Source organism: Balaenoptera musculus, chromosome 12 (assembly GCF_009873245.2).
Source record: "Balaenoptera musculus isolate JJ_BM4_2016_0621 chromosome 12, mBalMus1.pri.v3, whole genome shotgun sequence".
Lineage (NCBI taxonomy): Eukaryota > Metazoa > Chordata > Mammalia > Artiodactyla > Balaenopteridae > Balaenoptera > Balaenoptera musculus.
In genome coordinates, this window is record NC_045796.1 from 36,904,960 (window position 1) to 36,931,924 (window position 26,965).

General features: G+C 37.0%; 1 protein-coding gene across 1 annotated transcript; it reads right to left on the reverse strand.

Moving 5' to 3' along the window:
• Positions 1–9,872: 9,872 nt before the first annotated feature.
• HINT3 (histidine triad nucleotide binding protein 3) lies at positions 9,873–26,906 on the reverse strand. Its single transcript, XM_036871992.1, has 5 exons — positions 26,399–26,906; positions 19,128–19,245; positions 14,745–14,814; positions 12,498–12,624; positions 9,873–10,373 (listed from the first exon to the last, which is right to left on the reverse strand). Exons 1-5 carry the CDS (start codon positions 26,597–26,599, stop codon positions 10,341–10,343), a joined length of 549 nt encoding a protein of 182 aa, XP_036727887.1. The 5' UTR covers positions 26,600–26,906; the 3' UTR covers positions 9,873–10,340.
• Positions 26,907–26,965: the final 59 nt, after the last annotated feature.

The following is a 26,965-nucleotide window of genomic DNA, read 5'->3' on the forward strand; positions in this document are numbered from 1 at the left end:
TTTCTTCCCCTACAGACCGCTTCCGCTAAGGCGGAGCCTGAGGAGCCAGAAGCGGAAGTGGGGAGAGTCGGTGCTGTCCGAAGGTTCCCGGCTTGCGGGGTATGAGCCCCGCAGCTCCAGGAGAAGTTTCCTTCGCTGCCGGGTGCGTTCTGTTTGAGGTCCCGATGTACCAGGAGCTGGTGTGAGAAGCTGTGTTGTGTTCAAGAGCAGGTTGCGAGGAGACAGTGTAGTTCCCATGATCCTCCACCTGGAATGTACTTTTAACTTCCCCTACAACTCCTGAAATTCTAGGTCTTCGAAACTGAACTGAAATTTCTGTTTTTTCCCTGCAGACTTCTCTAACCACTCCAGGCTTTGGGGACTGACTTAGCTGGACTTAGCTATACTTATTGAAGTATAGTTGATTTACAATGTTGTGTTAGTTTCTGAGGTACGGCAAAGTGATTCAGTTATACATATATATATATTCTTTTTCATATTCTTTTCCATTATGGTTTATTACAGGATATTGAATATAGTTCCCTGTGCTCTTAAGTAGGACCTTGCTGTTTATCCATTCTATATATACTAGTTTGCATCTGCAGTTTTTTCAAAAACTTGTATTGGAAGGGGCAAAGAGGTTCAAAGTCTGTCTTCTGGAAAGATCCAAAGCTCCATCTGCCCACCAAGGCAGATCTCTTAGAGACCTGGCTCCTCTTGTGAGATTACTATTGTGTAAGCATTGGAGCCTCTGGTATAGGCTGCTGCTTATTAAAAAACCAGAGGTATTCCTGGGAAGGACCAGGAATTGGAAAGGAGAATTTTGAGTTCTGGTTATAACAGGTCACTACAGTGTTGAGACTAGTAGGACACAGTCAGTGAAGAAAGGAAATTAGCAACTTAACAGGTCCCAGTGGCAGAAGTCACGTGTAATGTCAAAGTTGCCCATACATCTGACTAAACATCTATCACTTGAAAAGGGTTTAGGTGTCCCTATGGTTTAGAACCATAGGGATTTGTGAACCAATGAGAGGGAGAAAAGCTCTCTTCATACATAGTAAGACTAGATTTTTGCAATGAGTAAAAAACAAGGGGTTTTGGAACAGTTTGGAGAGTAAAGTTTTATTGTAACAAGTCATATAAGAACTATGGAAACTTCACTATAGTGAAGCATTCCTGAGGGAGTTCTATTTCACAAGATTCCAGAAGGGTCCTCAGCATCTTCAGTCTTAATGAAGATAATTCAGGAAGAAGAGAAGAGAGGAAAAAACACTGGCTGCTCTCAGGAAACAAAACTGAACAAGTTGGGACTCTGAGGCCCCTGTTCAGACATAAGCAACTGCAATGGATTTAAATATGATTCAGCTCCTTGAGGTCAAATTTCCAACAAGCAAGAACTCCAGAAGTGGAGAAAAGTAGATCTCATCCTCTGGTGAAAAGACTCCCCAGAACAAACCTGAAGCCCTAATTGCAAACTAGACCAACTAATTTGCTTCCTGTGAAGCAAGATCTGTGCATAGAAAAAAATGTGAAGGAAAACAGGCTGGAGATTCAGCCTTCTCTCCTGGTCATCCTTAAACTCTAATGCTGCCACAATTCTAATAATCAAGGGTTATACATTTCCAGGCACATGTAAGATGGCAGCATAACTGAGTTAAGCTAGAGGAGACCAACTCTCCCCAGTCTGAGCAACTGTATGAAATGGAAACAGCTTTCCAAAAGGAGCCTAACCTAGGGCCTGCCAAAATTAGGGATGCCTTTCCTCTTTGGGCCGGTCCTTAAATTGATTCTTTTGTTCGCAATGAGATCGAGATTGCAAGATACCAATAATGGTATCAGTCTTTTATTCCACTTCAGATACAAGGCCATGCAAGACCTGGATATCATCTACGCTGCTCCGGGCTTCAGCTTTGTAGCTTAGGTGGCTTTGCACATCTTTGAATGGAATGCCATTTACTACTTCTCTTGGGCAGAACTGGTGTATTAGGGATAAGTTTACAGTGCATTTACTTCATCTGAGCCAGATCTTTTGTCCTTCCTCTTTTCCTCCTCATTTTCCTTCTCTCCCTTCCTTCTTTCCTTCCTAAAATAAAAGAAGCAAATATGATTTCTAAAGAAAGGCTTTTGACAAGTAGTTTGCAAATATTAAGTCTCAAAGTAGGTGTGCAGCTTTCCTAGTAAAAAACACACAGATTCTTGCTTAAGCACAATTCCCAATAATCACCATCTCTTGCTCCTAGTTGCTTCCCATGAGTAGGAAAATAATTATATATAGTATAGATAGCCTCAAGTCCCATAAAAGGGATTTTCCTGAGCGTCTACTGTAACAGGGCCCAAAGAAGAGTTTTATTCAATCCCCTAGGGCACAGGTTCTCAAATTTAGCTGCACATTGGAATTACCCGAGGAGATTTTAAAAATACAAGGCCCAGAATCTATCCCCATAGATTCAAATTTAATGTATCTGGTATGTGGCCTGAACATTTTTAAAAGCTCCTCAGTGTTTGACTTAATCTGCAGTCACCAGCAGCATCAGTATCACTTTGGGAACCACTTAGAAATGTAAAATCCTGTCCTGCCCCACCCCTAAATCAGAAACTCCAGCGTGGGGCCCAGGAGTCTGTTTTAAATAAGCCCACCAGGTGGTTCTAATGCACACTAAGATTTGAGAATCACTGCCTGGGAGAGAGAGCTGTGTGGGTGGATGGATGGGCTCTGATTCCCTGGTACCACAGATAATAGCATGTTTTGCTTTCTTCACACCCACTTTGGGGAGAGAATTTATGTAATAAATTTGCAAAATGCTGCAAATATTTTTCTCAGAAGATATAACAAGAATATTCCTGTCTTACTAGTCAGAATGAGAACCTAAGATAATCTCCTTAGCTGAGAAAATACCTAGTATAGCCTCCAAAGTTAGGTGATTTCCTGTGGACCAGGCATGTTGACTAGAACTAAGGCTTCAGAGAAAGTTTTTAAAATTCCAGAGTGAAAATAATATAAATGTATTCCAAAAGCAAGGAGAGGAGAAGTAGAGGAAAAGAGAGTCAACAAGATGGCAGGAGCTAGACGACACTTTCCCCTTGCCCTGCAAAAGTTTGGTTATTACGTGTTTGAAATGCTTGGCGTGGGTGGATTTTTTTGAAACTCAACGAGATTTCACACCTGAGTTATATTGGTCATGGATACTGCCATGAAGGACATAACGTCAGGGGGATCTTGACATCTAGGTTACACTCTTGATTTTTGGATAGAACGTTGCCTGAAATTAGGGTTATCATTGTGTTTGATCTGATTTTGGTTTGTTATGGTAACGTTTTAAGGGACTGAGAGATTAATATACAACATTTACTGACTAGTAATATGGATCAGTCACTGGGTTAAGGCAATGGGAATACAAAGATAAAAAATTAGATCCCCCAACCCTAAAACAGCTCTAAATCCAGTGGCAAGAAATATACCATTATTTCCTGGCTAGACTGTGTAAGGTCTATGCTAGGAAAATGCCATGGATCACAGCTGAAGGAATATTTACTAATGCTGTGGTTGGGGATGGGAAGTATTAGAGAAGACTTCCCAGAGGAGGTAAAATTTTTACCTGGCCTTTAAAGGTGAACAGGTTTTCAAAGGTGTGCTCAGTTTAGTTAAAATAGTAAAAATGTCTGGCATGTGGAGTATAAGTACAGGAGACAAAGCTGAAAAGGCTGATGAATAATCTTGAGGGTAAATGGTGAGGTTTTCATAAGCAAGAAAATTGCATAATCAGGTCAGCAATTTAGAAAGAACTCTGATGGAGGCTGTGTTAGAAAGGAAGCAACTGGAGGCATGAAGCCCAGTCAAGAGATTCTAGTAATATTCAAGGCAAGAGAGGATGAGTGTCTGAAAAGGCAAAGACTCTGGGCACTTAAAGGAATGAACTGATTTCTGTTTTAGGTCCCTTTAAGGCAACATCCTTATGCCAAAACTTTTTTGTGTCTATCTGAGGGGAAAGTGTTTGGAAATTGTGGGCCTGAGAGAACACTCAGGCATACATGTTCTATTTATTGAATGTATAAATATGTTGAGAATAGACTGTAGAGTGGGCAAGGACAAAAGCAGGGAGAAAGTGTGGAGGCTAACTGCAATAATCTAGGTAAGAAACGCTGAGAACTTGGCCAAGATGACAGCAGTACAAGTGGTGAGACGTGGTCAAATTCTGAATATATCTTGAAGATACTGCTGACAGGGCTTACTGATGGGTTAGATATGAAGTGTGAGAGACAGGAGTCAAGATTTTTGGCCTGAGCAACTGAAAGATTGCAGTTGCCATTAACAAAGATGGGGAAGACTGAAAGGAATGGGTAGGAGAAGGGGAAATTTTAAGCTTGAGATGCCTGTTTTATATCAACAGAAAATATAATACATGTATCAATACCTGAAAGGTATTTGACTTTGGGATTGGTTTAATTAATGGATGATTGTTAATTGTGGATCCATCTCTACCTAGGTGGCTTTAAATAACTAATCGTACAACAAGGATCTGATTCTTCTTAGTCAAAGGTACACTTAGCCATTTTAATTAAGTTTATTTAAGCTGAATCAGAGATCTGGTTTTTTGTATTTATATTGCTAAAATAAAAGCTGACTCATAAACAGATGAATCAACAGGTATCAGCTTTATTTTAGCAACTTAGAGTACTGGGCACTTAATGAAAGTGTGGGCATCAACTTTTGTAGATGACCTTTTGACATCAAAATCTAGAAATGTATGGGTGTTGCAATAATAAAGACTGCACTCTTGACTTTGGGTTCTTATATGAAAGAAGAGGTATGTCTACATCTCTTGACAGTGAACCACTCCTACTTTAGGATTAGCCAATTTATTAAACATCTTTCATTTGAACCTCTGTTTATAGTACTGCTGAAAAAGTCCAGATGACCAAGTGGGATTTATCCCAGGTATGCAAGGCTCGTTCAACATCTGAAAATCAATTAATGTAATCCATCACATCAACAAACTAAAAAAGAAGAATCACATGATCATATCAATAGATACAGAAAAAGCGTTTGACAAAGTCCAATACCTATTTATTATTAAAAAAAAAAAAAACCTCTCGGGCTTCCCTGGTGGTGCAGCGGTTAAGAATCCGCCTGCCAGTGCAGGGGACACGGGTTCCAGCCCTGGTCCGGGAAGATCCCACATGCCACGGAGCAACTAAGCCCGTGCGCCACAACTACTGAGCCTGTGCTCTAGAGCCCGTGAGCCTCAACTACTGAAGCCCGCACACCTAGAGCCCGTGCTCCGCAACAAGAGAAGCCACTGCAATGAGAAGCCCGTGCACTGCAACGAAGAGTAGCCCGCGCTCGCCACAAATAGAGAAAGCCCGCATGCAGCAACGAAGACCCAACTCAGCCAAAAATAAATAAATAAATTAAAAAAAAACCTCTCAGTAAACTAGCACTAGATAAGAACTTCAAATCTGACAATTTTTACAAAATATCTACAGCTAACATCATATTTAATGATGAGAAACTCAAAGCTTCCCACTGAGATCTGGTACAAGGCAAGTATGTCCCCTCTCACCACTGCTTTTAAACATTATAACTCCAAGGTTTAGCTAATGCAATGAGACAATAAAAGAAAATTAAAAGTATACAAATTGGGAAGAAAGACATAAAACTGTCTTTGTTCATAGGTGACATGATCATCTTTACAGAAAATCTGAAAGAATCAATGAAAAAACTACTGAAACTAATAAGTGATTACAGCCAGGTGGCAGAATACAAACTTAATATGCAAAAGTCAATTGCTTTCCTATATACCAGCCATGAAAAAAATGGAATTTAAAGTTATAAACACAATACCTATTTATATTAGCACTCCCCCCCAAAATGAAATACTTAGGTATAAATCTAACAATATATGTACAAGATCTATATGAGGAAAACTAAAATACTCTGATGAACAAAATCAAAGAAGGACTAAATAAATAGATACTCCATGTTCATGGATAGGAAGACTCAATATTGTCAGGATGTCAGTTCTTCCCAAATTGAGCTATAGATTCAATGCAATTCCAATCAAAACTCCAGCAAGTTATTTTGTGGATATTGAAAAATTGCTTCTAAAGTTTATATGGAGAGGCAAAATACCCAGAATATCCAACACAATGTTGAAGAAGAACACAGTTGGAGGACTGATGCTACCCAACCTCAAGACTTACTATAAAACTACAATAATCAAGATGGTGAGGTACTGGTGAAAGAATACAGATAGTTCAATGGAATTAGACTAGAGGGCCCAGAAATAGATCCACATAACTATAATCAAATGAACTTTGACAAAGGAGCAAAGGCAATACCATAAAGTAAAGATAGTCTTTTCAACAAGTCGTGCTGGAACAATTGGATATCCACATGCAAAAAAAATGAATCTAGACCCAGACTTTATACCCTTCAAAAACGTTAACTCAAAATGGATCATAGACCTAAATGTAAAATGCAAAACTATAAAAGTCCTAGAAAATAACAGGAGAAAACACAGATGACCTTGAGTATGGCAATGACTTTTTAGGTATAAAATCAAAAGCACAATCCATGAAGAAATAACTGATAAGCTGGACGTAATTAAAATTAAAAACCATTGCTCTGTAAAAGATCATGTCAAGAGAATAAGAAGACAAGCCACAGACTAGGAGAAAATATTTTCAAAAGACATAACTGATAGAGGACTATTATCTAGAATATACAAAGAACTCTGAATACTCAACAACAAGAATATTAATAACCTGATTAAAACAATTGGAAAAAGATCTTCTACCAAAGAAGATACAGAGATGGATAATAAGCATATGAAAAGATGATCCATATCATATGTCATCAAGGAAACACAAATTAAAACACAAGTGAGATACCACTACATACCTATTAGAATGACCAAAATCCCAAACACTGTCCACACCAAATTCTGGCAAGGATGTGGAGCAACCGGAATTCTCATTCATTGCTGGTGGGAATGCAAAATGGTACAGCCACTGTGGAAAACAACTTAGCAATTTTTTACAAAACTCAACATACACTTACCATATGACCCAGCAATTGTGTGACTTGGTATTTACCCAAAGGAGTTGAAAACTTTGTCCACATAAAAACCTGCATATGGGTGTTTAGAGCAGCTTTATTCATAATTGCTAAAACTTGGAAGTAACCAAGATGTCCTTCAGTAGGTGAATGGATAAACTGTGGTATTGCCAGACAATGGAATATTATTTAGTGCAAAAAACAGATCAACTATCAAGCCACGAAAACACATGGTGGAACCTTGAATGCATAGTACTAAGTGAAGCCAATTTGAAATGGCTATATACTGTATGATTCTAATTATATGACATTCTGGAAAAGGCAAAACTATGGAGACAGTAAAAAGATCAGTGGTTGCCACAGGTTGGAGGGAGAGGGATGAATAGGCAGAGAATATAGGACATTTAGGGCAGTGAAAATACGTATAGTCTGTATGATACTATAATGATACATGTCACTATATATTTGTCCAAACCCATAGAATGTACAATACCAAGGGTGAACCCTAAGATAAACTATGGACTTTGGGGTGATTATGATGTGTTAGTGTAGGTTAATCATTTGTAACAAATGCACCACTCTGGTGGGGAATGTTGATAATGGGAGAGGCCTTGCATGTGTGGGGGAAGGGTATAAGGAAATCTCGGTACCTGTCTCTCAATTTTGCTGTGAACCTAAAACTGCTCTAAAGGAGTAAAGTCTTTAAAAAAAAAAATTTTTTTTAACTCCATAGGCAAAATTTTACACAGTATTTTTCCATATTGATTTAGCAGAAATTTAGCTAAGTAAACAGTTTGAAATAGTTCATTATTAATAATTTTACAATTCTGCAGTTAAAAAAAAGTATCACAACATGCATAAATAATGCTCTTGATACTATTTTAAACATTTTTAAGACAGGTTATGAATTAGCTTTGTACTGAGCTAATGTTATAGATGACTAGAGAGTTACCAAATAATTGAACTACTGAAAAGGCTGAGTGAATTTTGTCATAATTTGATTATTAATCTTTACAAGAAAAGAGCCACTGAAAATGTAAGGTTCCAAGGGTTTTCCAACAAAGGAGAAAAACTTACTATGAGAGGGTATAATCTCATATAAATTAAATCAAATGGCTAATCACATTTTTAAGAGGTCCATAAGCCATTTGAGAATTCCTTAAATACCTTACATATCGTTATCATAATACTGTCAATTATATCACTATAAGTTCACATAGTACAACATGTTGCACATGTTGAAAATTCCTTTTCTGAAGCTGATCACAGTTGAACTGATTTATAGAAACATGTAACTGCTAATCTGTGTGGGTGCTCAGCAAGCTACTTAACAAAGCAGTGCTGAAAAACCTGTAAATCTAATTTTGAGAGCCCATAACCCCTACTTCCAAATTCCTCTCTCCACCTTCAGTGAACAAAATGGAATTTGGATCTTCAGTTGTTAAGTAAATAATAATGGAAGCAGAACCCAAGGAAAGCACATGTTGGTCTCTCAGCCTAAACTTCCACTATCTACCTGCCTAACATTGAGTCTCAAATACTCAGTTCTACTGCCACCTGCTCTCAAAATTGTTTCCCTCTCCACAGCCTCTGCTATGGACATTTTTGTACTTAACATACCAAATTGTACTCACTGGTTTTGTCTGATCCTCGTATTAGCAATTAAAGGCAGACTGTCCTTTCTCACTTCTATATTTCCTGATCCTGGCAGTGTCTGGTACATGTTAAATGCTCACCGAATTTTTTTTAATTTTTTAAATTTTTGTCTGCATTGGGTCTCCGTCGTTGTGCGCAGGCTTTCTCTAGTTGCAGAGAGCGGGGGCTGCTCTTCGTTGTGGTGCGCGGGCTTCTCATTGCGGTGGCTTCTCTTGTTGTGTAGCACGGACTCTAGGCGCAGGGGCTTCAGTAGTTGTGGCACGCGGGCTCAGTAGTTGTGGCTCACGGGCTCTAGAGCGCAGGCTCAGTAGTTGTGGCACACGGGCTTAGTTGCTCCACGGCATGTGGGATCTTCCCGGACCAGGGCTCGAACCTGTGTCCCCTGCATTGGCAGGTGGATTCTTAACCACTGTGCCACCGGGGAAGCCCACCAAATGTCTTTTGAATGAATTAATGAACAAATGAACTAAACAATATTGATTCCAGAGGTTGTAACTAAGTATTTCATTACTTAAAACTATGTTTAATATCATCCCCCCAAAAAAAGGAAAAAAAAAAAACTACTCTTCTCAGCCTGTTTCTAAGATCAATACTTTAATCCTTATGTTCATTTATATTCATGTACATGGTACAGTTATACACTGGCACAATGTAAGATTAGCTTTCAGTACTTATTTTTCATTCACATTCACTATCGTTAGTGTAGATTAGCACCAAAAGACAATTCCTAAAGAAATATGTCTCATTAAATGATTTATAAATATACTAATGTTGTTATTAAAATAAATTTTCTCATCCAACCTATCTCTACTTTCAAATCAGGACTTTTTCATGATAAAAGACAGGTCTAACCACTTTTTAATTCTGATTTTCCTTTGGTACAATAAACAAGCCATAAAGCAACAGTTTCTGCCAGTTTTAATACATTAATGTAACCACTTACGTTTCTTCCCCATTTACGTTCTTACAGGTAAAATTCCATTGCAATGAATTCTCTTGGATAGCCAAATTGATTGTTATAGCAAATTCACTGTTACAGTGAAATTATTTTATATATATTACATAGCTTCAGGATCAATTTATTACAAAGATGCTAGGATTCAAGAAGTGGAAAACCAGTATCTGAAACCTGAGTAAAAAGTGACACATATACAGTTCTTTCCATCAATAAGATCAGAGATCACTGTGTAGTATGGTACTCTTTATTTTGAAATTTTATGTGTAAAATTATAGAACAATCAAGAAATAATTTCTCTTTCTCCTTCATATAATAAAGGCTCCAACAAAGTACTTTTTATTCCAGTTTATTCTTCATAAATAAATCACTATTACAATTGACTATCTATTGAGAAATAAAAATGTTTGAACTTTAAAAAAAATACAGAGCCCTTCTTGATTAACAGAATTTGTTTTAATGGGATTTTATCTATAGTATCTTATACCTTAGACAAGGAACCACTAAAACAAAGTCAATGACAAAATATTCATATAACTATATCACAGATTTCAGGAAACAAACATTAAGAAACAATTTAAGACTACCCAGTAATAGCTTCTCATAAAACCCAATTGTAATTAGACTTCAAAGAGACCAGAATATTAGTTTATGTTGAGCCAAAATTAGGAAAATCTTCCACTGTTGACATTTTCACGTTCTTAGATTGTCAATCAAATAATCAGGCTGTAATGAAAACATAACACATTTTTTTATTCTAATTATCATAGCCTACATGAAATAATTCTACTGGCACCCCTATTATAATAAGCCACAGCAGAAGAACTGGATACTACATATTCTGTTCCTAAAAATATCTTACAAAAAACCCTCAACATAATAGTTTTCAAACTATAGTAAAGGTGTTTATTCTATACTGTATATAAATAGGCAGATTTTTATCCACATTGCCTTTTTGTTAGATATTTTCAATAAGGAAAATATAATACTAAAGACATGGAAGAACCTGAAATGCATTTTACTAAGTGAAAGAAGCCAGTCTGAAAAGGCTACATACGATATGATTCTAACTACATGATATTCTGGAAAAGGCAAAACTGGAGACATTAAAAAGATCAGTGATTACCAGGGATTAAGGGGGAGGGAGAAATGAATAGTCAGAGCACAGAGGATTTTCACGGCAGTTAAACGATTCTGCATGATACTATGACTGTGGATATATGTCATTATACATTCATCCAAACCCACAGAATGTACAACACCAAGAATGAACCCTAATATAAACTATGGACTTTGAGTGATAATGACATACCAATGTAGTTTCATGGATTATAACGAATGTATCACTGTGGTGTAGGATGTCAACAGTGGGGAAGACTGCGAGTATGTGGGGACAGAGGGTATACGGGAACTCTGTGTACTTTCCATTCAATTTTGCTGTGAACCTAAAACTGCTCTAAAAAAATAATAAAAACAAAAAGAATAAAAAGTAAACTAAAGCCTTCTAGTTACATCATTTCAGATACTTTTCTCAATCATTATATATCTGAAAAATTATGTAAGATTTCAGAATAAACGTTAATATTTTTATCTTGATTTTTTTCAGTCTCATAATATATACTTAAATACCTAGATTTAAGGAGAGTTCAGATTCCCAGGATGAACCATTAACAGATCTCATAACTTTGTTCATTCATTTTTTCCCAACTAAAAAATCATGTAAGGAAATACAGTTTAAAAAGTATAAAAATGTATTTCTAATTATTTTTTACTATAAAAGCATAGATAGTGTAGAAACTTAGAAATACAAATAAGAAAAAAATATCTGTTTTTTATCATACTGATTTTTTAAAAAGACCACACCAGCTTCCTACAAAATGTCCCACTTTTTAATTTCAAATATATACACCACATCCCTTAAATATATTTTTAATAAAATAAAATCATCTGGACAACAAGTTGAGGAGAGAGATAATAAGTTTGAAATATGAAGTTTGTAGAAATCAACTGCTTTTTCATTTCTTTTGTACTATGACTATAATAATAATCTGCATTAACTAATGGTAATTACTTAATTTGCAATTTGATGGTTTTTCAGATATAGCAACTATAGGTCACCTTATCATCATGGACACATAAAATAAGAAACATAAATTACTAGTCAAGTGGCCCTGGAAGGACAGAGTCATTTAATAACTAAAGCCTGACTGTCAGATTACAAGCCAATAATCAGTTGAATTCTATTCTACTTTTGCCCTAGTAAAGCAGAATTCTGCAATTTTTTTAGGCTCAAAGCCTCAACTTCAGATCTAGTAGCTGATGCTACTACTTGCATCAATTTCTGCAATGAGGTTGATGATGACAGAGGCAGCAGATAACATTTACTGAGCCCTCACTATCTGCAATGTACAGTTTTAAGTGCTTTACATGTAAATTATTTCATCAATCCTCTTATCAACCCTAGATGTAGGCACTATCACCTATACGTCGGTAGTAGATAAAAAAACTTGGGCCTTAAAAAGTTTAAGTAACTTGCACATGGTCACTCAAGTAACTAACAGAGCCACAATTCAGAATTCTGAACTATTGATGCCATGAACTTCTATATCATATCCTCTGCTTACAACTGAGAGACTTTGCCATAGTATCTCTTCCTACAGATTTGATGACCTGGAAAAGTACCCCAAATTAAAAATATTATTTTAGATATGTGCAAATAGAATGTTAAAACAGATGATCAAGTCTATAAGAGGTGTAAGTGCCCACTGTTGCCAAGAAAAGAAAAACTACAACAAAAAGGACAAATATTTTAAATATTTTTGATGCTGCTAGCATAACAATAATACTTACTGTGATAAACCAATAGGAATTCACTTTATAAACCAATTTTGATAAGAAGCTAAGCTGATCGGCTGGTGCCAGAACATGAAGGTGCAAATGGGAAATGGAACAGAATGGTGGCACATGGAAACCCATTCTGAAACAGCAAGGTAAGAGATAATTGACAAATTAGTTCTACAATAGTTTAAAACTACATTTTCAGGTTAAAACACATAAATATTAAATATATTCAAAACAGGTTACCTAAGGTAGACAGATTACCACTCAAACATCTCTTTCACTGTTTTTCTTTATGAACTTGAGAGTATTCACACAGTTCATCTTCATGTTGAAGTTCACAATAAGATAAACTCTTCATTGAGAAAGGCTTTCACAGAATATTATGCCTCTGTATAACCCTTATGAATTCTGAGCTGGCATTATGTCTTATTACTTCAGTTCTTATCATATTAAGCTTTAACTCTCCTAAAAGATGCCTCTGCAGTGAATCTTAAAATTACTGAATGCTGAAGTAGAAGTAGGATTCCTTTTTCCAAGACATAGCCAGTAGATGGTGCGCTTTCTCCTTTAATGAAGTGGTCATTTCCTTACCCTCACTAAAAAAATTTTATCATCACTTCTTAAGTTTCTTGAATACTAAAAATAAGTTAGATGATAACTATTCACAACTAGTTGCTTTATAAAATATTTACAAGAGAATTCCTTTGGTAAAATAATTTTTTAATATGATTTAACCTCTTAAAAATCCATTTACAAACAGTTTTGTAAGTGGAGCAAGGCACACCTGTAACAATAATTCAAGCCTAGAAATATTTGCCTGTTCAAACTAGAAGTAAGTCTCAATTTTTAAAAAAAGACTAAAAATGACTGGGAATGTGGGAAGAAGGCAAGGAGAGGTGCTATAATGCAGCAATACAGGACAGACTGTGGAGTCAGATCCGTAACATATTGAAAAGCTTCTACCACCACCCAGAAAAGGAGACTAGGTTTTCCCTCTATGAAACAGGAGTCATATAATGGAATCAAGTAATCTAAAAGCTAGAAGTAACTCAAGGGTTCACTCAACCTTTTCATTTTAAAGATTTTAAAGATGGGGAAACCAAGATCTAAAAAGTTGAAGAGACTTCCCAAGGTCACAAAGTCAGGCAGTGGTAGAGCTAGAATTGAAACTCAGGGCTCTTGACAACCAGTCCAGTGTTCTTTCTTCTAATGAGCACTTCTATGACTGGGAAGGGAACGTGCTGATTTTGACCACAGGGTCTCAAATACCATCTGTTCCTTGTCATTATCACCCTTGGATATAGTTCATAATAGTTTTCACAGGATTTTCACACATTCAATCTCATTTTAGACTACAAGTAGGCAGAGCAGGTATTATCTTGGAGAGTTTAAATGACTTGTCTAAAGTAACACAGCCAGTACAACTATAGTAGCAGCAAGTAACACTGATAGCATTAGAATTCAGGCCTCTGAATTCCAGTTCAGAGGTGTCAGAAGTAATCACTATACCTGCCTTGGTACTACTTTGATCATACAAGGCAAAATCGAAACCTTTTAAAAAGAAAAAATAAATAGATTAATTAAAACAGTTGCCAAATTGAATATTGTATGCTTTTACTCAAACTTTGGTTAATGTCAGAGTTCAGTTCAACAAATTCAAGTTACTTTCATGCTAGAAGGGTAATAATGTATTTTTAAATCATATAGAATAAATTTTTTCTAAGGAAATTCAATTTACTCACAATTTTATAGGAATGCACATATTGAACAAAGAGGACTAAGTAACTAATTTTACCTACCCACTGCTTCAATATACTTGTCTGTCCAAAACTAAAAGTGGTGATTATTAGACGATGTTGAGATGTGAAAAAAAGTTTTTTTATTAAATTTACCAATGAACAATATATTCACTTTCAGGAAAACTGCATTTAAACCATGAATTCCGCCATCTCTACTTTCATTTTCCTGAGGAAATAACATTTCAGAAAAACCAACTGCATACAAATCAATTTTCACTGCAAAGTAAAGGAGCTGTTACAGTGGAGGATTACTGGACTGAATGTCAATATTATGACATAGTATGAGTGTGTTTCATGTTTGGTAATTGCAATCATTGTTGCTTTTGTTGTGCTCATCCATGTACAATGCTTGGTGTCAGTCTATTTATCTCTTGTAAAAATAAAATACAGTGTGTGTGTGTGAAAAAAAAAAAACAACCAACTGCATATATTGGTTTTTATCTGGAAGTATACATACCTCATATTTTTGAAGTCAGTGAAATTATTCCTTTCAAGAATGGTTTTTCCAACAGTTACCATGTTCTCAACTACAAAACAGTAAAGAAACTACATTACACTATAGGAGACATTAAGTTCACTACCTAGTTATTAACCCGAACTTTTAGGGTCCTAGTAAGAAGTCGTATCAAATGGATACACATTTAAAGACTCATCCAGTAGCTCTAAGTTACTAAGAAGTTTGCTTATCAACAACTGAAATGAAGGTTCAACCCATCACAAACTATCACACATAAGCTGACTTTGAACAGCTGTTGAGGGATATTATCGAGTGACTGTTTAGGACATCTGATCCTACTGAGGTCTAATTCTAATCATAAGGAAACCAAGTAATTAAACAAAAACTGTTTGAGTTAAGAGGACAAGAAAACTTTGAATTTGTCTTTGAACTCAAATTAGGAATATGACATCCCTTCATGTTGGCCCAGCCGTGACTAGCTAAATGTTTTGGCTTCCAAACTCTCATTTGCCTTAGCATCTTTATTGTCTCAATGTTTTATGGCCTTCCGGTGGGAATATACTTCTCCATTAAAAAAATTTTGGTAACCCGAGATCTTCAAAGCACAATGCCAAACTTTAGATCTCTTTTGTTTCTGAATGGTGTAATCAAGCATTTGAAAAGAGAAGAAGTGAGAGAATCTGCAGAGGACAGTTGTTATAATGAGGCTTATAAAATCATTGCTAACAGTTTACTTCTCTAAGTCAGGCTTGAGTGGGAAGGCTTCCATGACAAGGCCAGTACCACAAGGTCAAAAAAAAAGCTCATGTTACTTCGAGCCAGACTGTATCTTGTTTTCTTTTAAAAATACTCCCAAGATGCAGGGGTTGGGGGGAGGGGTAAATTATGAGGCTGGGATTAACATATACACACTACTATATATAAAATAGATAACCAACAAGGATCTACTGTATAGCACAGGGACCTATACTCAATATTTGTAATAACCTATATGGGAAAAGAATCTGAAAAAGAATATATATATATGTGTCATTGAATCGCTGTGCTGTATACCTGAAACTAACATGATATTGTAAATCAACTATACTTCAATGAAAAAATTTTTTAAAAAAAGAGATGGTAGAAGCATGCTGCATTCCATGTAACAAGATAGAGAAGGATTTTCAGCATCATAAATCTAGAGACTTTAATTGGATGACAAATTAAACTGAAAATAATCAGAAGAATGTTGACTAGTTTCTGGTTCAGTATGGAGACTTGTGTGATTATTCAATTTGCTTTTGCTTTCAACATAAAACCATCCTTGAAAGTATAATTTGAAAAAAAAAAATACTCCCAAGATGCCAAACATTTGAGTAAATAAAAAAGATTGTTTTTTATTTTCATTTCTTTAAAATACATATGATTATTTAACAGCACCATGGCATTATAAAGTATATAGATGAAATATAAATGACAACAATAACACAATGTGTTGCAAAGTTTCTCACATTTTACATGAATTGATACAATGTTAACTCTAAGTAGGCTGTGATAATTGCAGGATGTGTATTTTAATTTCTCTAGAACAACCACTTTAAAAAAATACAAAGAAAAATAGCTAAAATGGCAAGAGATAAAGTGGAATACTAAAAAATATGTTTGATCAACCACAAGAAGGCAGGAAAGAAGAAACAGGGCAACAACAACAACAACAAAAATGGGACAAATAGAAAACAAATGGCAAGACAGTAGACCTAAATCCAACTATGTCGGTAGTTATATTAAATGCTTCTGAACTAAATGCTCCAATTAAAAGAGATTTTCACATTACATTTTTTTTTAAAAGAGTCAGACCCAATTATATTGCTATCTTCAAGTCTTTAAATATAAATATTCAATTTGTAAGTAAAGGATAGAAAAAAATACCCAATGCAAACAATAAGTAACAAGAAAGTTGGAGTATCTAAATTAATGTCATACAAAATAGACACAAGAAGTATTTCCAGACATAAAAAGGAACATTTTACAATGATAAAAATGGATCACTGAGAAGACATGACAATCATAATTATGTATTCACTTAAAATCAGATCCAAAATACATGAAGCAAAACCTATTGTCTCTTTCCTATTTCATTGATATCTACTCTACTATTTCCTTCTTTATACTTTATTTTGATCTGATTTGCTTGCCTCTTTCTAGCATCCTAAACTGGAAACTTAGGTCATTGGTTTTGTACCTCTTTTTCTAATATAAGCACTTAAAGCTATAAATTTCCCTCTAGGCACTTCTTCAGCTACATTCTACAAATTTTGTTATGTTGTATTTTTATTACCAATCAGTTCAAAATATTGTCTTTTTTTACCTATTTATTTAGAAGTTACTTAAAAGTGTTTTAACTTAAAAATATTTAGTGCTATTCTAGATTTTATTATTTATTTTAATTCCATTGTCATCAGACAACGTATTTTATAATATTTTGATCATTTGAAATGTATTGAGACTTATTTTATTGTCCAGAATATGGACTATCTTGGTGAACATGTGCTCATAACAAAGTGTGTATTCTATAGTTAGGTGAAGTTCTGTTAATGTCAATTATAGTCACAGTGCTTGAGAGTATTATTAAGCTCTTCCATATGCTTATTATTTTCCCAACTTTATAGACTGTATAAAAATATTAATTGCAAGGACTTTTAAAGTTTTATTATGGAAATATTCAAATATACACAAAATCAGTAAAAACAGTACATATAATGAAATCCCAAACACCCACCATGCTGCTTCAAAATTAGTTAACATTTGATTTGCAACTGTTATAAAAACTTTTAACAAGAAAAGAAATACTAGAAAAAGAAAAGCAAGCATAAACACATTTCTCCTTCCTTAAGAAAAACAGTATAAAAGGAAATACTTAAGGCTATGGTGGCTGTTGCCTAGTACTAAATACTGCGTGTATATTGGCCTCCCTCTGTTGGAATGAGCATGAAACATACTGATAGAACTTAAGATGACTAAGGAATTTCACAATATCTAGAAAAAACAGTTTAAAAACTGGTAATTCAGTAGTCTAAACACTAATAAACCACATATCGAGGTTTTCATCAAAGAGATTTCTTAGTCACCTTCAAAAATCTGGCCCAATTTATCTATCTTGCCAGCTACCTTAAAGTATTGACCAAACATCCCAGACCCTGATGACAATGGCTATTGAAGCAGGTTTGAAGTAAACTTAGCAATGTCTTAGTAAACCGTAGCTGACAAGTCACAGGAAATCATGTATAGGAAAATACAGGATACTCCTGTAAGAGACAAGATTTCAGAATCTCTTTTTCAGAGGCTAAAAGTTCATCACTAAAATCTCATAATTAAACTTTGGTCCTACTTCATCTATACAGGAAATTACAAGGTAGGAAACTACAAGGCACGTACCAATATGGTCTCACTCTCAGGTAATATGTACTCATATGCCATACTATAACTTATTTGTTTATAACTTTTTTAAATTAATTTTTATTGGAGTATAGTTGCTTTACAATGTTATGTTAGTTTCTGCTGTACAGCAAAGTGAATCAGCTATATGTATATATATATCCCCTCTTTTTTGGATTTCCTTCCCATTTAGTTTACCACAGAGCACTGAGTAGAGTTCCCTGTGATATACAGTAGGTTCTCATTAGTTATCTATTTTATACATAGTAGTGTATATATGTCAATCCTAATCTCCCAACTCATCCCACCCCACCTTGCCCCCTTGGTATCCATACGTTTGTTCTCTATGTGTGCATCTCTATTTTTGTTTTGCAAATAAGTTCATCTGTATCATTTTTCTAGATTCCACATATAAGTGATATTATACGATATTTGTTTTTCTCTTGCTGACTTACTTCACACTGTATGACAGTCTCTAGGTCCATCCACGTCTCTGCAAATGGCACAATTCCATTCCCTTTTATGGCTGAGTAATAGTCCATTGTATATATGTACCACATATTCTTTATCCATTCTATTTGTTTATAAGTTTTCATATTATCTTTCACTTTCAGAATCAAGAAAGCCATCATTTAAAAAGCATAAAGAGGCATTATCTTTTAGAGATTTTAAAAATTAAATAACATGGCATCTGAGATTTGCTTAAAATCCACTGTGGGAGAAGGTTAATACATGTAAAGAGATTGGCCACGAGTTAATAAATGTTGAAGTTGGGTGATAAATACATGGAGATTATACTATTTTCTTTCTTTTTGTATATATTTGAAATTTTTCATAATGAAAGTTTCAAAAAGCCATAATGCTCCTTTATCACAATACCTGGCTAAACTGTTTCTTTTCATTTGTCACTGCCATCACTGATGTCAATTCAAGATGATATAACCATGAAGAATACTGCCATCAACTTACCCAGTTCTATTTGATCTTTCTTTAGATATCTGCAGTTTCCAATATGCATCTTTGGCACCACAAGATAATGATGAGGTGCTGCTGCCTTGGTATCTTTGAAGCAAACTAGGTCTTCATTCTAAAGGAAAATGTCATTTGTTAGTGAATTTTTAAAAAGAATTTCCTAATGCTGTTCTGGCATGTCTTAAACATCATACATAAATCTCAGTCTGATAGGGAAATTGTGCTTATGTTACAACTAATCTCCATTGGGCAATTTTGTGATTATGCATTATGTCCATAAAGACAAGCTTTAGCTTCCTTCATGAGATGCTCATTTATTCCAGAGAAGAAAAAGACTTATATAAAATCAATTTCAGGAAAACAATTATGAATGAAGTTCATTAAAACTTCATTACCATAATCCCAGAGTTTTTTTAAAATTTCATTATATATTTCTCCATCTCTACCCTAAGGTTTTTCTACTCCTAATATGTACTTTTAAAGGTTCTACCACAGAATCATAGCAAGATTGATAAATTCTTTTTTACATTTAATTTTTTTCCAAAGTGCCATTTTCTTCATTTATAACATCATCTAGCATCTATATATCCAGGGGTTACATTTTTAAACATTTTTTACAATAATTATAAATACTTTTTCTTTATGTTTACTTGCCATTTATAGCATTAAAAAGACTGTGAAAGGGCTTCCCTGGTGGCGCAGTGGTTGAGAGTCTGCCTGCCAATGCAGGGGACACGGGTTCGAGTCCTGGTCTGGGAAGGTCCCACATGCCGCGGAGCAACTGGGCCCGTGAGCCACAATTACTGAGCCTGCGCGTCTGGAGCCTATGCTCCTCAATGGGAGAGGCCGCGATGGTGAGAGGCCCGGGCACCGCGATGAAGAGTGGCCCCTACTTGCCACAGCTAGAGAGAGCCCTCGCACAGAAACGAAGACCCAACACAGCCATACATAAATAAAATAAATAAAAAAAAAAAGACTGTGAAATGCTGAAACAAACTCTAGTATACTGTACTAAGTTATGTGTCCAGTCCATTACATGTATGGTATCAGTTTTCTGGTTTCTATACTCCACACAGTAATGTAAGGAAAAAAGAAAAGGAAACAAAAAAGGGAGTCTTTCAACCTATTAACATTTGAGTTTCAAGTTTTTTCAAGAGAAAAATCTATATTCCCTAAATAACCTTATTCAATATCTTATATTAAAAAATTAGTCAAAATTAAATAAAATCAGTATCAATAAGCATAGTTTCCCAGAATGTACTGTTGCTCATTAGTTCCCCATTCCAAGAACTAAAATTCAGTTGGAACAAGGGCCTCATATCCATGCCAATGATCTTGATTTCAATGAGAATAATGATGAAAGGCAATTGTACATACTGTACCACGAACTTCCTTACCAGTATCCATACTGCTCATCTAAGCTTCAGGTGACTGACAAATTGACCTGCAGTGAGACCACAATTCAGTGAATGGGACTTTTTGTCTACTTTAGCCCCCAGCAGAGCCATGACTGAAATGGAGGGCAGCAAAAATACGGTATTACGTGTCCCTTTCCTACCTCAAGGCTTCTATAAAATGTCCAGAATATCACTCTATTAAAATATTGCTTAAATATTGATTTTGTTGCTGTCCTCATTTACATACCTTCAACCAAGAGCTGCTAAACTGTGGGGGCACAGCAACACAAAAATTTCGATTATTTTTCCAGCTATTGAGTGTAACCTGCCTATAAGATGAGAATAGAGAGGGGGAAAACTTGTAACTTTTAAGACCTTGAAGTAAACAGTGATGGGTCAACTGAATGTAGCATGAGCTATGAGGAAAGCACACAAACAAGAAATGAATTGAGGTGCTTGCCTACAGAAACAGGGATTTATGCTGTGTTTAAAGAATATGAGAATCCTATTGCCCCCAAACTTTGAGGAAAAATCTATAGCAGCTGTTGCTTTGTGTTAATATATCAGGAAAATGAAAGGAAAAGAATCTGTTACTCTCTTCGGCTGATGCAAGACAAAGGTTTGAGGATGAGATAGAAAATTTAGTAGAAACAGAAAATCATGAGAGGTGACTAGGGATAATGTATGCAGCATACTCCCCCCAGCGCCGAGAGGAAATCTTCTGATATACTGGGGAGCGTGATGGGTTTCCTGCAGTTCAGGGACAGAGACTCAGACCAGGTGTTGTGTGTATGTGTGTGTATGTGCATATGTAAATTTATGTAAATATGTATACATGTGTATATATATGTATGTGTGTGTTATATATACACACACACACGTGTGTGTATAGTCCCAGAAGGCTGGTTGACTTGGGGAACCCCAAGAGCTAACCCTAACCCTAAAATAACAAGCATGACAATTATTTCCATTTTTATTATGGTTTTTCCGTCTAGTAGTAACTTTAAATATTCATATCCATGGAATGTTTTAGAAAGGGATAAGATCGAAAGGGATAAAACCGCAATGTTTTTGAATGTTTAAAGTTTTCCATTATTTATTTAATGCTTCCAGCTGAGAAACAACTAGTATCGGGGGTCAAATCTAGTACAACAAAATTGTACTTCCCAGACTGATTCATAACACAACAATTTTATATGTCTTTATTTCCCCCTCAATTATGGCATTAACTTTTAAAAAATCCAGAGGTAATTCTTTCTGGTACAGAATACATCCCGATTAGAATTATTTTGAGATAATATAGCTGAATTCTACCTCAAAGCAGGAGTACCACTTCTTTAGATTCATGGAACTACAAAGTGCCAGTCTAAAGGATAACAGGAGAAAAACATTAAAGAAGCTCTTAAAAATCTGCTGTCTTACATGACTCAGCCATAAGAATGAACAAAATGCCCAGTTCTGTCTTCATCTCCCAAAAACCTATTTTGAAAGGTTCTGTTTACTAAATGTCATGTGTGAATATTTTATTTTCCCAATTCTCGTTAATTAAAAAAACCTACCAATTGACATAACTGTCATCATCACCAGTAGATAAAATTCCTGTCAAAAGCAAAGAAACGACGTTTTATTTAGCCTATGCAATCAATGATTGAATTAGATTTCCATTAAGCTTTCTAAAATACTGAAACTGGCTCTCTGATGTCTCTCCTCATTGCTACTACTGATCTAGCCAGTATTTAGACTCTTCATTTAAAAGAAAGACTGTCCTCCCATTCCACAGATAAACAGGCAAAAAATATGAAATGATATTTGTACAAGGCTATTCTTTGCAGCATGATTTATGATAGCAAAATACTGAAAATAACCCAACTGTCCATTAAATTCAACTAAGACTGGCTGAATAAATTACAGTAAATCCATACAGTGGAGGATTGTGTAGTTATAAAAAGGAATGAGGAAGATCTTTATACACTTATGAAATCATTTCTGGAATAAATTCCTAAGGTAAAAAAGAAAAAGCATGGAACAAGGTTAAGCTATCTTTTGTGTAAGAAGGTGGAGTATAAATATAAACACACGCATACATATCTACTCACAAAGGAAAGATAAACCAAAAATATTTTTTTTGGTTTCTTACGGGGAAAGAGGTACAGGGTAGAGATAACAAGAGAATGGATACTAGACTTCAAATGTACTTTGCTGTACAATTTTGATTTTAAAAGCATGTGAATATTTACCATACATTTTTGGACTCAAAAAGAAAAAAAAAAAGTAGTCCTTAACAATGGAAAACAAACAGAAATGAGTGAACCTAACTATATGTCATGTTGGTAGCATAATTACACAAAGAAAAGATAATTTCAAGTGACTAAAATACAGAATTTTGACTACTTATACCTAGTGACACCCACTAAAAGAGAATTTTTCATTTCAATTCAGATCATAGGCAAGCTTCTCAAGTGTAGGACATGCCATATTCATCTTTGAGCTCCAAGTGAGTAACACATATCAATAGTAAGCCTGCAAAAACTGTTCAGTAAATGACAGTTGCTTAAGTAGAAAGATAAAACTACCGATATTCCCTTACCTACCCCTTAAAAAAATGGTGTGTCATTAGGGTTTTCATATACTTTTCCACAGAAATGGATGACCTTCGGGCTTCCCTGGTGGCGCAGTGGTTAAGAATCCGCCTGCCAATGCAGGACACACGGGTTCAAGCCCTGGCCCGGGAAGATCCCACATGCCGTGGAGCAACTAAGCCCGTGCGCCACAACTACTGAAGCCCGCATGCCTAGAGCCCGTGCTCCACAACAAGAGAAGCCACCGCAATGAGAAGCCGGTGCACCACAACGAAGAGTAGCCCCCGCTTGCTGCAACTAGAGAAAAGCCCGCGCAGCAACAAAGACCCAACTCAGCCAAAAATAAATAAATAAATTTATATTAAAAAAAAGAAATGAATGACCTTCTTAAAGTTGGAATTATGGCCATTGTTTGATTATAACAGCGTTTCTTAAACTTTTCTCATTATCACCCTCCTAAGGAACATTTTTAGACTTTTTCCTAATTGCCCTCCCATGATATGTTAATATCACAAATATATTGTGTATCTCTCATGTCCTATATGGCATAGCTGTACTTTATATATAAAGAGTAAACCATATACTTTCCTCCTTCACCTCCTTCAGGGCTTCATTCAAATGCCACCTTCTTAGTGCAGCTTTTCCTGACTAAAAATTTAAAATTGCATCCCTTTTCTCCTTTTTTGTTCCCATCTAATGAACTATGTATCAATATTTTGAACTATGTATCAATATCTATTCTCTATATAATATTTTACTTATTATGTTGCTTACTGTCTATTTCCTGTGAGTAGAATGTAAGCTCCATGAGGACAGGGATTTTTGCACATTTTATTTACTGCTATATCCTAATGCCTCCAACAGTGCCTGACACACAGAAGGCACTCATTCAAATACTGAGTAATGGATGAGTGACTGAGTTTCCTCTTTCTCAGGGACAAAGCTCTACTACCCTGGGCCATTTTAAACCTCTCTCCATTGGCACCTTCCCATTAGGATTTAAACGCACCAAAGTCTTCACTGTTTTAAAAAGCTTTCTCTCGGGCTTCCCTGGTGGCACAGTGGCTGAGAGTCTGCCTGCCAATGCAGGGCACACGGGTTCGAACCCTGGTCTGGGAGGATCCCGCATCCCGCATGCCGCGGAGCGGCTGGGCCCTTGAGCCACAATTGCTGAGCCTGCGCGTCTGGAGCCTGTGGTCCGCAACAAGAGAGGCCGCGATGGTGAGAGGCCCGCGCACCGCGATGAAGAGTGGCCCCCGCTTGCCACAACTGGAGAAAGCCCTCACACAGAAACTAAGACCCAACACAGCCAAAAATTAAATAAATAAATAAATAAATTAAAAAAAAAAAAAAGCTTTCTCTTAACTCCATCTCCTCCTGTAGTTACCTTACCTTTTCCCTTCTCCCCAAGACTGCCAAACTTCCTTCAAAAGTTGTCTGTATTTGCTGTCTTCAATTTTTTATCCTTCAGGTTCTTATCAACTACAATCTGCCTTCTGCCTCACCACTGCACTGCAGTTGCTCTCCTCAAGGTCAATGACCATCACTCTGGGGACAAAACCAGTTCTGATCTAAGTTGCCCTCTCTGCAGGCATATTGGAGAATCACCTAACCCAGATTCGAGGATTAGGGAAGGCTGATGTTGCTGCCAATTCCTATCTTCCTGACATACTCCCTTCTCTTAGCTTTCCTAGTTATCCCTCTGTTTCTCTCTTCTATTTTCAGGTCCTCTTCCTCTGCCTCTCACTTATGATGTTAGTGTTCTTTACAGTTCTGTGTAGGGAGGGGCCCCTTCACTTCTTACTCTACATATACTTCCTAGGTGATCTCATTAATTTCCCTCTTTTCAATTTCCATCTATAAGCTGACAGTTCCTATAATCTGAGCTAGAGATGCATATCTCTGCAAGTGTCAGACGCCTAAATATCCTTAAATTGATTGGCTTTTCTTCATTCCCACTACTACATCTTATTTCAGGCCATCATCAGGCTGGATTACTTCAACAGCCTCATAACTGATCTCCATGCCTCCAGACTGGTCCTCTCTAAATCATTCTACAATGGTGTCAGATAATCTTTCAAAGATCAAACCCTTTCATATAACTTCTCAACCCCTTTCTTCCAACCCAGCATTAACAGTAGCATTAAACACTGTAGAGCTTCCCTTCACTCTTCAAGTAAAGCCAAAACTCCTTAACATGAATTACAGTAGCCTTAATAACGTGGCCTCTTGTCTACCTCTCCAGCCTCATCTTTCACCACTCATCCCCTCAAACTCCATGCTCCAGTTAGACTGAATTTCTGTTCTCCTGTGGCAGAAACCAAACCTCTGAAGGTGCTCTTTACCAGGGGTATCTTCTCTCCTCCTCACCTGACCAATGCCTACTTACTTTTTCATGTCTCACTTCCTCTGGAAAGCCTTCCCTATCCCTTCAAATCTGGGCCAGATGCTCCTCCCACCAGCCTTGCAAAATACTGCAGGTGGTAAAACCATCTCACCATACAACAGGGCACTGTTACCAGCTGCCTCTTCTGTCCCTTTAGATTATAAAATCCAGACAGGGACTATCCTTTACCTTGCTCACCAATGAACAGTGCTTAGAAGGAAGTCAATTTACTTTTAACAAATGAATGAATGATTACTACAAAAACAACAACAACAACAAAAAACCACAAAGAAGCCCAGAATCTTTGGAGCTGAGTCTTTCAAAAGATGTTTCTTTAAAGGCAAGTCGAGCTGGTGGAAGAAAGTGCCTACCAGATCATCTGTTTTAAAATATCTGGACAAAGTCTTAATGCTCTGAAAATGTCCACATATCCTAACTGATAACATTTCTAAGGAACTGGACCCTTTAGTGGAAATCAGAATCTATTAAGTAATAGTTTGACCTCCGACCCACTCCTGCCAGCCTATTTTCAGTCAATATAACAAACAGGCTTTTCACAATTACCATTATCTATTTTCTACTGGTTTCTCTTCAGTACCAGTATTAAGAGTGCGGAATGTAAAAGCAGTGTCTAGAAAGGCGGGGGGAGGGGGGGGGTCCCTTTAATAAAATCAGAGGCCATACATGGCTATTGTCCACTAAATACCTCGGCAGCTGCAGAGAGACTTTACCACTACATTTTCTCCCCTTAGAATAGCAAAGAGGTGGCTGGTGACACTCCCCGCGCCTAGAGAAGCAAGTCTGTCATTATCACTAGGACACCCAGCCTCCCCCAGCCCCATTTAACAGGACCCTCCCCACCCGATCCAGGAGCGATCGGGTCCCCGGTCGCGCGTCGCCGCCAACCTCACAGTACAGGAGTTCAGTGCTGGGATCCTGCTGCGCCGCGATCCGGCAGAACACGCACTTGCTATTGTAGTTCTCGAGCTCCGGCGACTCTGCGGCGACGGCGGTGGTCTCCGAAGGGGACCCCAGAGGTTCTGCAGCCGCCGCTGCCTCAGAGTCGGCACATGACTTCCTGAAATCGCATTCCTGCTCCTCCGCCATCGCCTCCGCTCCAGCGCCGCCGAGAGCCTCAGGATTCTCCCGGACAACAGGGCCTACGCAGTTAGCCTCCCGCACCTCCTAGATTTTACCTCGAGGTGTCGCCCCTCGCCTGGCGCTGGGGCGGACAGGGAGTTGGGCACGCGCGCTGATCTCGGGCTACGCTAGACCGAAGGCGACTGACTAGCTGCGGAGCCGCAAAGCCAGAGGCTCGCCTGCACGCCGGCTGCCACCAGGGGACGTGCGAGGACGCTACACGGAAGAGCGGTCGGCCGCGGCAGTCGCCCATCCCTCTGCGTCTCGTTGGTAAATACGCAGGACTTCCGCCAAAACGCAGGCTCGCGCCCCACGTCGCGGTGACGTCACGGG